At 32.9% G+C, this 14,724-nt stretch overlaps 4 protein-coding genes and 1 non-coding gene across 8 annotated transcripts; 3 read left to right on the top strand and 2 right to left on the bottom strand.

The window, feature by feature from the left end:
* Positions 1-54: 54 nt before the first annotated feature.
* LOC106616566 (transcription factor Ouib) lies at positions 55-1,893 on the top strand. The gene is made up of 5 exons (XM_014233282.3): positions 55-319; positions 375-937; positions 1,021-1,155; positions 1,215-1,325; positions 1,417-1,893. The coding sequence occupies exons 1-5, from the start codon at positions 170-172 to the stop codon at positions 1,574-1,576; spliced, it is 1,119 nt and encodes a 372-aa protein (XP_014088757.1). The 5' UTR covers positions 55-169; the 3' UTR covers positions 1,577-1,893.
* Positions 1,894-2,313: 420 nt separating this feature from the next.
* On the bottom strand, positions 2,314-7,749 carry psidin (phagocyte signaling impaired). Of its 2 annotated transcripts, XM_014233250.3 has the most exons (9): positions 7,144-7,749; positions 6,788-7,012; positions 5,541-5,734; positions 5,187-5,485; positions 4,911-5,064; positions 4,546-4,818; positions 3,082-4,464; positions 2,821-3,019; positions 2,314-2,725 (listed from the first exon to the last, which is right to left on the bottom strand). In XM_014233250.3, the coding sequence occupies exons 1-9, from the start codon at positions 7,199-7,201 to the stop codon at positions 2,541-2,543; spliced, it is 2,970 nt and encodes a 989-aa protein (XP_014088725.1). In that variant the 5' UTR covers positions 7,202-7,749; the 3' UTR covers positions 2,314-2,540. The 2 variants fall into 2 exon arrangements, with proteins under 2 accessions (XP_014088725.1, XP_069968472.1); XM_070112371.1 differs by lacking the exons at positions 6,788-7,012; positions 7,144-7,749 and adding an exon at positions 5,845-5,863.
* Positions 7,750-8,545: 796 nt separating this feature from the next.
* Positions 8,546-10,674, top strand: LOC106616550 (coiled-coil domain-containing protein 174). Its single transcript, XM_014233247.3, has one exon. The coding sequence runs from the start codon at positions 8,640-8,642 to the stop codon at positions 10,392-10,394; it is 1,755 nt and encodes a 584-aa protein (XP_014088722.2). The 5' UTR covers positions 8,546-8,639; the 3' UTR covers positions 10,395-10,674.
* On the bottom strand, positions 10,675-14,053 carry LOC106616551 (uncharacterized). Of its 3 annotated transcripts, none has more exons than XM_014233249.3 (8): positions 13,902-14,053; positions 13,578-13,739; positions 12,922-13,103; positions 12,395-12,519; positions 12,088-12,329; positions 11,808-12,014; positions 11,529-11,737; positions 10,675-11,461 (listed from the first exon to the last, which is right to left on the bottom strand). In XM_014233249.3, the coding sequence occupies exons 2-8, from the start codon at positions 13,692-13,694 to the stop codon at positions 11,236-11,238; spliced, it is 1,308 nt and encodes a 435-aa protein (XP_014088724.1). In that variant the 5' UTR covers positions 13,695-13,739; positions 13,902-14,053; the 3' UTR covers positions 10,675-11,235. The 3 variants fall into 3 exon arrangements, with proteins under 3 accessions (XP_014088724.1, XP_036233182.1, XP_036233183.1); XM_036377289.2 differs by lacking the exon at positions 13,902-14,053 and adding an exon at positions 13,798-13,860; XM_036377290.2 differs by lacking the exon at positions 13,902-14,053 and having other exon boundaries at positions 12,922-13,133; positions 13,578-13,682.
* On the top strand, positions 12,736-12,807 carry TRNAG-UCC (transfer RNA glycine (anticodon UCC)). Its single transcript has one exon. It is a non-coding gene; the product is annotated as a tRNA-Gly (tRNA).
* Positions 14,054-14,724: the final 671 nt, after the last annotated feature.

Below are 14,724 nucleotides of genomic sequence, written 5' to 3'. Positions count from 1 at the left end.
TAACATTTTCACCAAAATTATAAATTTATTTGGCAACACCGCGACTCATTCTGACGTTTTAGTATTGTTGGTGTCTCAATGTTTACAATAATTTTATATTAAAAAGAACTTACCTTATTTATTAACATATTAATATATATTAATTGCAAATTAGTAAAAATAAGTTATTATGGATGTAAAGTTGGAAGTTGATACATTATCAATGTGTCGTATATGCCTACAAAATAGTGAAGAAGGTGAAGAAATGGCGTCTATTTTCGACCAAGATGCAGATTCAATATGTCTGTACGAAAAAATTGAAAGTTGTGGAGGCATAAAGGCAAATTTTTGAATATATAAAATATTTTACATTTTTTAAGATAATTTGTTAACAGATTCTCACCGAACCTGAACTTCCAACCCGTATTTGTACGAAATGTAATGCATTCCTTACAATCGCACATAAGTTTCGTATAATATGCAAAAATTCTGACGATTATCTGCGTGAATTTGTTTGCAAATCTTCTGATGACTGCGAAGATGAGGACAATAATTCAGAGTACACAATGGAGTATAGTCCAAAAACATCAGTTGCACAAAGTCTGCAGCAATCTGGTCACACTAACGACGAGGCGATTGATTATGAAGAAGTGGCAGTATACTCAGAAATTTGGTTGCAGGATGGTGACAATGGGGATGATCTGATTGTTGAAGACCACGGAGATGGTTTACAGCAACTCCAAACACCTCAAAATCAGATTACAAATCCCAGCCCTTCAAGGAAAACATTAGGTATATCGTCGGACGGTGCGGCTATTATACGTGTGAGAAATGACCGACAACCAAATAAAGATAAGCAAATTCACATATGTGACATCTGTGGTAATGTGTATCCGCGTAAGTATGCGCTAGAGGCGCATATGAGGCGACATCGTAATGAACGACCATATGAATGCGAGTAAGTTAAGATTTACAAAACACAGGTGTTGTATTTATCGCATAAAAGGTTATAAACGAAATAAATATCTTGAATTGTCACAGAATCTGTTCGCAATCATTTCATCTAAATTTTCAACTAACGCGCCATATCCGCAAACATACCGGTGTGCGGCCATATGCGTGCCAGTATTGCAAAAGAACATTTGCTGATCGATCCACAATGCTTAAGCATGAGAGGTAAAGTTCGCAATGATTATTATTATATTGGGCAATAAATATTTAATATTTCTGTATAGGATTCATCGCAATGAACGGCCTTATACATGCGATGTTTGTGGAAAAAGCTTTACCTATTCCAGTGTTCTAAAAGTTCATACGCTAACACACACGGGAGAAAAACCTTTTATGTAAGTATCTACTCATGGCTAATATTTATATCTTAATTACTAATTATTTAAAGCTTTGTTTTTAATACAATCAATATTATTTACCAAATAGATGCGGAATTTGCGGTAAACGATTTTCTCGTGCTCATCACCTGCGAGCACATTTGGAAACGCTATTGCATCAGAGTGATCCTCGTTCCAAAATACTGCTCAAGCAAATCAAACGTGAAGAAAGTCTAGGAAACGTATGTGAAGAATTACTAAATTCGTAATAAAAACTTGTCAAGACATTGACATTGGCTACTAAGTGTAGAGATTATTTACTGTAAAACATTTCATTTTCAAGTTGAACCATGGCAAATTGTATGCGAAGACAGCCTATGGTAAATATTTGTAAAATGATCTTGGGTCGCAAAAATGATTAAATAATTTTGCTTGTCTGAATCAACTGTTTGTAAAGCTAAAAAAAAAAAATTTGAATTGTACCACTCGATCATTTTAAAAATAGTTAGTACGATTGTATTATTACAATTTATTTTTTTTTTTTTACAGTTAAGCTATATATGAATATTAAAGAAACAGTAAAATATTCAGCAAAATCTTTATTATATGAATGTTGGCATAAAAGATCACACTGTGGTTTCCACGTTTTGTAAAGGATTTGTCACTATCATAGTCAACTATTAACGAAAATGATTACATTTATTAAATTACACACTGAATATTCACTTTTATTGTATCAAATATACAGAAATTCATTGGGCAAAATTAAGGATAGACTTTGTTGTTAAAAGTGCAAAACAGTAATAATTTTCCATTACGTTTTGCTTCTAGAATGTAAAAAAATCAAATGAAATAAATATCCCAATTAAGTTTATTTTTTTAACTAAAAATTAAATAACAAAACATACGCGTTTATTGTCCATAAGTTGTACGCAAACGCTTTAATTACATAATAAGAATGGATAAATTAAATAACCAGGATATGAAAGAGTACTGTTCCATTCAGTTCTTTTTTTTTTTGAATTTCAAATAAACTTTCCTAATGTTATAATTTGTTATTATAAACTTGCATCCAACTTTTTATTACAATATTGATGTTAATAGCATTTTCTCATTTAATTTCATGTTTTCGTTTTATAACTACTGAATTTTATGTTTTCTGTTATATATTTTGTTTGATTTGCACAGCAAAGAAAAACACGGTTGTAAGTGGCAACGACCATCGTTAGAAATCTACTTGCTCAACATACGCATTTTATCTTTGATTAAATTCCGGAGTTCCGAAACCATAAGCTCATGAGATTCCTTAAATATTGAAGCGACATCACCAATGAGAGTTGCTTCTACTTCTGGCTTAAGCGACATATCCGCCATAAAAGAGTTTAGTTCACGAGCTAAAGTCGGTGTTTTCCATTTAGCTGCAGAAAAACAGAAATCAACGTTTTTTGAAATAAACTTAATGATCTTAATTAGCTATTTAAAATTATTTGAAACATATACAAAATGTACGTACTTATGGCTGCTTCGCAACTCTGAAATTGTTTTCTCATATGACGCATTAACTCGATCAGTAATTGGCTGCGTTCCTTCTCATTTATGATATTGAAGTCACTATTGCTTTCCTGACCAGTCTTTCTTCGGGGTTTGGTCTTAACAGGTTGTTGTAATTTTTCGTATATAACCGACAATACAAAAGCGTATAACGACAATATCTAGAATAATCATAACAAATTAGTTGAAGGCGCTTTTTTTTTCTTTTTAGACACACACTAACTTCTAAACACGCAGCCACCTTATTCTGCCATTCGCGTCTACGCCAAAGACCATCCGCCGCTGAGTCACTTTCCGTTATAACTTGTACACATAGTTGTACAATTTTAGTCGCATTGTCGCTAACCACTTTACATTGAATTGGCAAATTACTCGCTCCGCTGTATAGCTCCAGAACAAGCTGTGCGAGCGAACTGAAGAACTCTTCATATGGCACTTCAAGTAACAGATGCAGTCTAGTTGGTAATAAATTGACTAGAAAACGATTTGACAGTGGCTTGTAGTTCATGAGACGCAGACGTTGAAATAATCCAGACCATGAATCGCGAAGCAATTCGATTGTGTCAATTTCTCTTGCGCTTTCCATATCATTAGAATTGCTGTTGCTGTTTGCATTCACGGTTTTTTGATTCGTTTTCTTGCTATTAATATTTCCATCGATATTTTGTTTATCTTCCGTTGCATTTGCTATGTCTAAATTCGGTTTTTGGTGGAAAATGTCGACAAACGATGCTACTAAACGCAACAGAAGTTGGCGTATTTGCAACACTTCCACTTCTTGATCAAACGATTCTTTGCGTTCTTCGTCAACATTAACCAAATGCACCGGGTCCCAGCGTATCAGAGCGCCCAAATCGCGATTGTCCGATAATTCATGCCATGAAATACGATCCTCAGCAGGCTCAATGCTCATAGCTGTATATGCTGCTAGATTTTGTCGCACATTACCATATAACATAACCAAATCACACAATTGCGCCTCTATAGAAGTACTGACATAGTGAATGCTATTTGTAAGTCGTTCTTTAAAATTCATAAACTCTTCAAGTTTAGAGAATGTACAAAACCGATATGTCAATGTAATATACTCTAAGCGTTCCTTGTAGCTGTTGGTGAAAAACTTCAATGTCGCGTCAAAAACTGTGCGTGCCATAGAGAAACGACCACACAATGGCAATAAATTGCAATGAATGTAACTCATCGAGTCGAGCTGTATTTGCTTGATATCCAAGTAATCGTACATTTCTTGTGCGCCCAACATACAACCGAACATATGATATATCTTTAGGCTAAGCAATTTTACATGGAAATTACTGGTGCTATTACGCAGTACATATTGTAAAAGACATAGCGCTTCGAAAATTCGATCCGATCTTTGTTCTCTCAAGCTTACATCATACATTACATTTGCGGCCAATAGCGCGTACGGATCAGATGGACCCATATCGGTGTGTAGTAAATTCTTACCAAAAGAACTTAAACCGTGTTCGTAGTGCAATTTTAGGGCAGTGTAAAATGCAAGTAAATGTTCCGTTTGTAAATCTAAATGTGAACCACAAATGCGTGAAATCTGTAAAGCACAGATGTGCTTTTGCATTTGTTCTTTCTAAATTATCACACGAAAAACGGAACGGTTTTGAAATTTCATTGCAAAAAAAAACAGTTTGTTTATCATTAAATTACTTACATCTTGTGGTAATGTAGTGGAACTAATTCCACTCTCCAGTAACAGCTTACTAGCTAGCTGCTGACGACCTTCCATACTAATGGAGGGCAGGAAGAGCGCAATATCGTGAGTGCAACAAGGTTTGTCGCCAAAGAGCCGAAAATATTCATTTATTAATACAGAAAAGTCACCAAGTAAAGCTTCTGCATCCATACTTTGTGCACGCATCCGCTTATGTAGTTCCAAGCGGGCTAAATACGGTCCACGTACTTTGCGTTCAGCGGATTCGATCATCTGTAGAGTTAGTAAAACAAGTATAGGAATTTTGAATAAAATAAACAAAAGATTTGTCAACTATTTATTAATAAAATACATAGATAACATACCTGGCAAAGAAATTCATGGCATTCATCTAGCGTACTTAATTCACTTATGGCTACTTCGTCGTTATTTTTCTCGGTCAGAGTGTTTTGTGAGGCATCTTTCAGCAATTCAAAACAGCTTATTAAGAAATCCTGGTAATAGTCCCAACGATCCCGACTTTTTCAAATAAGAATTAAATTTACATTATCTACATAGATCTTATTTCTATTTCATATCAAATATTTTTTTATTATTACTATTAATATATAGCTGTAAATTTACAAAAGAAAAATACTCACTCATCTTTTAACAAGTTTTTTAGAAGGGTATTTGTCTCTTGCCACATTTTCAACTCTTTTAACAAATCGATTTTCATATAAACGGGAGCGCCAGGATACAGTTTTTCACATAGAGCACCGCTAAGGAATTCCAAAGCATCTTTATACTTTTTCTGTAGTTTTAAAATATGCAAGTAAAGAAAAACTTCTTGTTCGGACTCTAGTTTATTTTCATTGATCATTTTTTCTACCATGCGCTGGGCAAGCGCTAAATAAATTTTGGTCTTTTCCGGAAATTTACTTTCTGGTCCACGTATGCCCTGAAATTACAGTGAAATTGTAAATCATATTCAAAACGAAACTCAATTTGAATACCTGAAGAACAACACTCATTACAGCCCAAAAATAATACGCTGTCTTTGGTTGAGCTTTATACAATTGCAGCGCAACAGATTGCTGCGATTTAAAATCCTCCAAGCGCACATGCGATATAAAAAGATGGGCTAATAGTTCCTCATTACCGGGTGATTGTTTTACAGCATTATTGTACAAATAAACAATCTTGTCCACTGTAAATTGAAAAATATGAACATATAAAAATTATTTATAGCATGTTTCCACCCTCTTAATTAAATGTTTGAAATTATAAATTAATATTTTTCGCTAATCTCGGTGGTACTTATGATATGTAGTGTATGCGCCACGGTAATAGCTGACTCTACTTATAACTACATGAATTTTGTCGCATGCCAGATATGAATAATGTGCATTTGGCGGCAGGCAAAAAACTAAAATTATATTTTAATGAGTGCAACAAAAATTTCTGTAAATATGTAATTGCTTGGAATGCTACTAACAAAGAATTCGGCTAAATTGGTTTGCGTAACGTATATTAGTTCCGTAATTTGGGAATTGTCCGACTGATTTGACATTTATTTTAAATTTGTATGGATTAAAATATTAAAAATATTTGGACATCAATTATGCTTTGACAGTAAGGATTCCACAACATTTTACAAGTATTTCTTACAAAAACTCTGATTTTTTCTCTGATAACTAGTTATTTCTTGTCAATTTCATTGAATCTAATTTTTAAATTTTCTCACTACAAAACTTTCATTAAACAATAATTAATAAAATAATTAATTTTAGTTTGTAACCAAAATTTAAGTCGTCTACTTCTGCAGCGAATTTATGTAGGGTGTGAAGAATACATCCATACGTATGCATTTACAAACATATGTATGTATTTATATACATATGTAGATCCGAATTAAAAATCATCTACTCATTCCATTTGGGTGTTTGAGAATTATTTTTATCACATTTAAAAAGCTAATTAATGCAGGTGTGTATATACATTAGGGCGTACTATATATACATATATCACTTTAATTGCACATTACTATATATATTTATAATCTAACAGATGTAAACTATTAATATAAGAATAAATAATAATAAAATAATCTCTTTCTGGAAAAACTTCTTACAAAAGTATTTTAATTGAATATTTGTTTTTATTTTTATTTATTTTTTTTGATTTTCATTAAACTGTTACATATATAGGATACGAGTATACTTTAATGGAAAAACATATTATTATATACATATTTACTTACGTTGTTCCAATTCTTTATAGCAAAATGATAACACCTGCAATGTTGGATCATCTACCGGTTTCTCATTGCTCACAGTTTTTAAAACAATCTGACTCTCTTCATATCGCCCCAGTCGAAGTAATGCTAACGCTTTCAATGCGCGAGCACACCACATATTTGGATGTTTTTTTAGAAGTTTTTCGGTCTCTTGAAGAGCTTTGCGATTATTTCCAACTTCCAAACTATCTAAGAATATAAATGAAAATGTTTTTTTGGGTTGCAAATTTTGACAAAAATTTTTCCATTTCATATCAATAATTGCATACAATTCTTCGTCCACATGCTGTTGTTGCTCACACGTGCCATAAATCACTTACCATATATTGGTCGCAACCGTCTCTCAAAGACGGTAGCGTCATGCACTTGTTGCGACATCTCTCCTTTGTAATCACACTAGATAGCTTTAGATAGCCGTTTTATTTTAAAATTGTTTAAAATTCAATACGTTTTTTATTTATCAATCGTGTTTAATCCTTAACTTCGAACACTTTTTACACAACCTCTGGTCATAAGTTCCTACAAATGCATGTAGTCGAACTGTGCTTTTTCGGTTATTACGAAAGCCAATGTGGTGATTTTTTCACAAAAACTACCATAGATATTTTTTTAAATAAATAAATTTTTTTTAATAATGGCTAAATTATTTTAAGCCTTTTTTATTGCCAACTTTTTCCCCCGAAAATATTCCAAATACATATGTATGTCAATATGCTGCTACAAAACACATTTTCCCATCAAATGTCTCTTTTTTGTTGTTATTGTCTGTGTCTCACGTACTATTTTAACACGAAAGTCTTTTGTGAACAATTTTTTAGTTATTACTTAATTTTTACCTATGATATTGATAAAATTAAATATTTTTAAACGAATTGTCGCACCTCGCCGAAAATAAAGGAGCATACGGCAAAAGTTGCAAGTAAAGCATTAGCAAAAATAAATGTCACAAAAGAACGAGCAACTGAAGATATGCCTAATTTATATATACAGTGAAAGTTATACCATTGAAACTTTGCTATATATAGAAAAAATACTCGTGAAAGTAAAAATCGGTTTTTTGAATATTCAAAGATGCAGTAGTTTTTTTCAAAACTTTCTGAAGCTTTGGAAATTTTTTTGTCATTGACCTAGTAATATCCACATTATATAAAATTAATGAATGGGCGTTAGTATAGCATCCCCGGAATTCGCGTATTATAGTATTTAATTTTTTTATGTTTTAAGAATTTTACACTTATATTAATCAATATTATATCCATTAACACATCCCTAAATTGTTTTTATACATTTGCAAAATATGTGTATAAATATTAATATTAATAAAATTAATATAATATTAAATAAATGGATATACTATTGAATAATATAAGTGCAAAATTCATAAAACATATAATAATTACTTACTTTAATATGTGAACTTTCAGACTTAAACCGCGATTATCTCGAAAACTGTAAATCTCCTGAAGCCATATGTAAAGCTTTCCCATAAATGGAATGTTTCTTAGAAAATATACGGTGAAATATTCTAAAACTTTTGTTATTAAATATTTAATTTATTTTAAGGTAACATTGTACGACCTTCATTGTAGATGACAAGTTAAATTGTCATCTAATATTATTTTGCTTCCATACGTAAATATTTACGAAAGCTCGTGCGTAAGTATCTACCAAAATTTAAATTCTGGGCTGCCACTCCAACCGAATTAAATTTTTAATTTTCATGTAAATGGCAACGACAGCTAAACCTCGTACATTTCATTTCTGGCACTATTCATTACTTTCTAAATAAATTCACAAGTTAAATTAATAACCAGAGATGAACGATCCTAATAAAGCTATTAATGTGAATTTATCATCGCTTTTAAGTTTAAAAGCTGAGCTATTACGTAAACAGGCAGAGGTAAACAAAGCAAAATCTACCCATGCTGAAACTCAACAGAATGAATATACTGCAAAAAAATTGCAAACATTCATTAATAATAGAGCTGCCTCGGAAGATGCTCAAAGCAGTAAAAAAAATAAAAAGTCTCGAAACAAAGAAGTGGAAGTCGGTGAGAATATTACCGTTTATGAGTACGAAGACACCGAGTTGATGGAAAAGTCAAAACGAGTGCTGGAAGCAAAAAGCAAGTTTTACGAACGTATGACACGCACTGGAGGTCAATTGAACTCAGATGATAACTGCTTAGTGTTATTTAATCGCAAGCACCAAGAAGAATACAAGGACAATAACTATTCCAACAAATCTAATGAGCAATGTACAGAAAATGATGATAAAAACAACGAAAGCGAAAGTGAGGATGAAATAGCATCAGATGAAGAAGACGATTGGGTCGAATATACAGATTGTTTAGGGCGAACTAGGAAATGTCCACGGGAAGATTTACAAGTCATTAAAAAAAGAGATTCTGAATTGGCAGCTACTATGCCGGAACGGTTGGATCAATCTAAAGCTAATTGGATGATAAATACGAAAGACACCGATATAGGAACTCAGGATGAAGATGCACCTTTCGGTACAACGCCATGTGAGAGTTTATTCGGTGATGGGATTTCCTTAATGTCCAAACATGATGAACAACGGGTCAATTGGGAACGAAAAGAGCAAGAAAATCTCGACAAGATTGATGTTCACTACCAGGATGTTTTCTTTGATGAAGCTAGGCAACACGGTGTCGGTTATTATACCTTCTCCACCGATGAAGAAGAACGTAAAAAACAGCAAAAAGAATTGGAAGAAGCTAGAAAATGTACCATTGAAGAGCAGAACCGTCGTGAAAAGCTCCGTGCACAGCGGGAAAAAATCATTGCAGAACGCGTGCTTGCAGCAAAAAATAGGCAACGGGCTCGTCTTGGTTTGCCTCCTCTTGAGAAAGTTGAAGAAAAAGAAGAAGATGCAAATACAAAGAAAGAGACAAAGGAGGAGCGCAGAGCTAAAAAACGACAAGAGAAAATGAGACGAAAAAATGAAAAATATGAAAAAGAAAGGGAGTTGGATCGTCAGAATCACCTGCGCCCATGGGACAAGGAAAAACTGTTCAAAGAAAGTAGCAATTTAGCTATTGATGAGAGCCAAAATGAATCTGAGCCAAAATGGTCCTACAAGCCAGAGAAATTGCCGATGTCGCAAGAGCAATGGAATCAGAAGAAAAGATCTGAACGTATATCAGAATTTGGGCCCACTGCCAACCCACAAATTCAGAGACAATACCAGCCAAAACGTAAAAATTTCACCAGTATGCCTCCTCCAGAAGAACTGAGTTTCATGAACGATTCCAACAATGACAAGTCTTCTACAACTGAAAATTTCGCTAGTTATCAGTCATCTAAAAGTGATAGAAGATTTCTTTGTCGCAGTTACTGTACAGAGACCATAGAACCAGAGGTATTAGGAGTGAACATAGCGCCACCTATTGACTTAGATTATGTTTCGCCACCGCATACTAAGAAGACAAAGTCCAACAGTGAACTAGAAAAATCAATTGAAGAAGGTTTACGATTTCTGCGTAACAATTCTGATAAAGGCACTTTGACCACTAAATCCAGTTGGACAGCAAAGGCAGACTATTGAATGATTGAGGCAACCAATTATATGTAAAACATACAAATATAGCTATACATTCTTTTTAAGCAAATTTATTTAATAGTATTTGGTATGTAGCATTTTCATTCACTTATGGTTGTCGAACAAGTATTCAACGATTAACAATTTTCTTTTATAAATACAAATTTATTCAAGCGACAATATGCAATATTGCTACAAATTGTTATTGTCAGTATGAAGTTTTTGGTAATATTGTATATTACAAAATTTTCTCCGATAAAATAAAAGTAAAGCCATTAGAGCGAAATTCCAGTGTTATTTTTCCTTTACAAATTTGACATTACTCTTTATTTTTGCAATATTAAGGAGTACTTAAACTAAAGCGAAATATTATAGCAATACTTTCACAAAAGTCACCTACGGTACATAGTGCGTGAATGTGCGCAAATTGCGTTCGAAATGTTCTTTGGATTTTTATTACAACTAATATTAATTCCATTCACCCACTTACATACATATGCATCTATAAAATATTACTACAGTCGGCTTGCTCAATCTACTCGTCTTACTGTAATAAATTACATTTATAAAACTTGCATGTGAATGAAAGTTAATTAGCGCTTCACATATTTGGAACATTTCTAAAGAACTTCAGAACTAAAATAAACTTATATTATATATGCACGCTTTCTTATTAACTTATATACCAACATAAGTTTAATACATAATTTTGTAAATTTATATATGGTTACGCTATAATCTAAAATGGTTATAAGAAAGCTTATCTGCAATTGTAACATTTATACTAAGTTACACGTTCTCCAACCGTTAGCCTTTGTAGCCTAATAGTTTAGTATAGAACAAATTATTAAAGCATGTCCTTGTCGACCATATCAATAACGATATCAGACATTTTTTGACGACACAAATCGTTGGGAGGAAAATTCAGGATTGGTGCACCGGCCTCTATGTCATCTTGGTGCATATTTAAGTACATATCTGGTGCATTTTCAGACGAACACGTTGACATGGGTATAATATCCATTGCAAGTCCAAGTGCAAAACGTCCATATTCTTTCAATTCAGCGCGAAATCTATAAATAATTCAGAAAATGGCAATATGAAAGAAGTTCATCAATATAAGAAATTGATAAAACATACAATTTGGCAAATTTCTCTGTAGTATCACATAATTCTGGTATATTTGTGCATAATAATTTCATCCAACCAAAAACTTCTGATGTATATAGTTTAATAAACCCGTTTAAATGTTCATCGCGCATTACTTTAGTTGTACAACAAAATAATAAATTGGCTATATCCAATGCAATAGAACTGTAACGAATCAGTTGAAAATCTACCAGGCAGACCTAAAGAGAGCGTAATTACTTAAATATTTGTATAAATAAATAAATTTTAATATATTGGAACATCTCTCACATCTACGGCTCGTTTTTGTTCTGTATTATCACCGGAATATTCATAGCGATAGAGGAAATTGTTTACCCAACAGTCACCATGACAAATAGCAGAAAGTGTCGTTTCCGCACTGACTAAATGAACCATTTGGGAAAAGAACGTTGAACACCCCGCAAATTTTTTCATTGCTTCCAAATATTTAGAATCCTCCGGAAGGATATCAGAAACCTGTTAATAGAGATTGCCAGCATGCATAGATATATGCACATTTGAATAAATAATTTGATATTTAAATATTTACCATTTTAATGGCATCCTTTGTAAGCCTTTCATAGTAATTTTTATACCAATTCGCATTTGAGGAACAAAAAAGTCCTTCGGTAATAAGTTGCCGCAATCGTTTGAAATGAGCAGGATTTTCAAATTTATAAGCCAAACTGAGAGCATGAAATTGAGCCACCTCTTTCAGGACCAAGTGTGTCTCTTCTAAAGTTAAACCCTTTTGGCGATCCGGCATTTGGAAGTTGCGCACGCGCAAGTCCTCTGAAAAAGCTTGAAGTTAAGTCAAAGAGTTCATTTTTCATATTTTTTGATGTGGTCATCCATACCCATTATGAGAAGATCGTCTCGCGCATAGTAACATTTAGGAATGGCTCCAAAAACTTTTGATGTTTTGTCTTCTTGAAATCTCACCAGTTCTGGTAATATTTCGGTATAAAATAACACCTCATTTCTGAATTTCAAAACAAATTTAAAATATTTGTTAGGTACATATATGTATATATGTAGCTATGGAAACTTTCAGTTTACATTTAATTTAAAAAAAGAATTAAGGATTATTTAGTATCGAAAATAATTTAGGTCTTTAATATCAAAAATAATTTTAATATTGATATTGAATATTTTAAGACTTAACAAAAATAAGCACAGTGACAATAAAGAGATGGTAGCGTCGGTGGTGTAATGGTTAGCATAGTTGCCTTCCAAGCAGTTGATCCGGGTTCGATTCCCGGCCGACGCACACTTTTTTTTTTATATGCAAATATAGCTCATGCTTTTATATTAAACCTACCGATGTTTACATATTTATTTATATACATACTTATATATATATATAGTGAATTCAATTACTCACCTAAAGAGCGTATCGCTTTTATAAGCTTCTCGACGTTGTACATTTTCCGGCATTCTCTTGCAAATTACATTCTTTTCCCATTTTTGTTTTTTACCATCCGCTGAGCTTTGTCGATGACCAGTAAGATGTGTACGATATATTGTCGCCGTATAATTGTCCCCGCGCCCAGAACCCGGCTCCTCCTACCGAACAGAAGCAATTAAAATAATTATCTAGAACAAGAGCAGCTTAATAAAACAAAACAAAATTATGCTTGTATATATGTATGTACATATGTACATAACACAACCCACACTGACTGCATTGAGTGTTCCCACAATTTCAGTATTAACCGCAATACAAACGTATAAAACAATATCAAAAGTAAATTAATTCAATGTATCCAATTGCGAAAAAGCTATTTTCTATTAAAAAAAAAAAACATAGTAACAACATTGTATTTCACTACCCACTGCTTAATCCTGTCAATAGTGTGTGAGGTTGCACCTTGTGATGTAACATTGAATTCACATGTGGAGTCTTATTATTGAAACTGTGCTTACAAACACTTTTATTTATTTAGGTATATAAATATGAACAATGTACAGATTTATTACACATAGATGTAGATATGTACATACGTTAATGAAATCGTTTATATTAAATTAGTGCCATACCTCAAATCCATTGATTTCTACTTCCGGCTCTATGTCACGAAAGATTTCCCGAAATGTTTCTAATGTTATTTTAGAACATGATGCACTATCTCCTGGAGTCTTATCAGTTACTCCCATAATCTTTAGAACGCTTTCCCGAGTAGGATCAAAGGCTATACAAAACTGAAAGAATATTGAAAGTAGAAGGGCTGAGAATGCTTTAAGCCTCACATTATAATACTTATAATTATATTTAATTTCGGTGTTTTGTACTGTGGTTTTTTACAGATACTGATTCTATATTATTTCAGTTCATTTTGTTCCCCGCAATATTATAAAATTCACCTTTATTTAATAAGCAATGAAGACAGTTTGCGTACAAATGTTTGCTGTTTTCCGATGCGTTACAATTACAATCCTCCACTTGACGTTTCCGATGCTTTCGCAAATTTCTCGCATCGATTTTCTCTGCTAAAATTTGACAACTGTGCGGGTCGCTAAGAAGGGGATGCTAAGCGGCTGTCAGAGTCAAGAATTACATGTACATGCATTTCGTTTCTGCCTTTGTTAATGTCAATTTCCGGTATACTCATAGCTGAGAACGTATATCATACATATCATATTAATATACGTTCTCTGGTACTTATCCTTCGTTTTATCAGAGAACGTAAATGAATAGAGAAGGAGCAAATGTTAAATGAAATCTTTTTGAGTACTAATTTGTAATTCCACATGAGGGAACATCGAAAAATATAACTTCGAAAAAGAAAAATATACCACGCAATGTGCGAAATGCTATAAATAGACACAACGAATATTCCTATATGAAAAATCGTTGCGCATACCTATTTAGATCTCTGTTTTCAATTTCTATGATATGACAAATTTATAATTATGAAAAGCTTTCTGAATTAAAAAGCTGTATTACCGGTAAAAGCCCCAGAATTCATAATAAAATAAACATTCAATAGGCAATTTTTCCAACTTATGTACTTATGTGCGTTGCGTGAGTAATTGCTTATTGAACAAAGTATAACAATAAAACGGTGGCTAAGCGGCCGCGTTTCCACTTTTGTGGTGACTTAGATCGTAAGCGCGAAGGAGTTAAGCTCATTCCGAATATGAGCATATAAGTTCGAATCCTAAAACTGAAATTTAATTTAATTTT

Source organism: Bactrocera oleae, chromosome 2, assembly GCF_042242935.1.
Source record: "Bactrocera oleae isolate idBacOlea1 chromosome 2, idBacOlea1, whole genome shotgun sequence".
NCBI lineage: Eukaryota > Metazoa > Arthropoda > Insecta > Diptera > Tephritidae > Bactrocera > Bactrocera oleae.
Note: the sequence above shows the minus strand (reverse complement) of the source record. Positions and strands in the feature narration are given on the sequence as shown.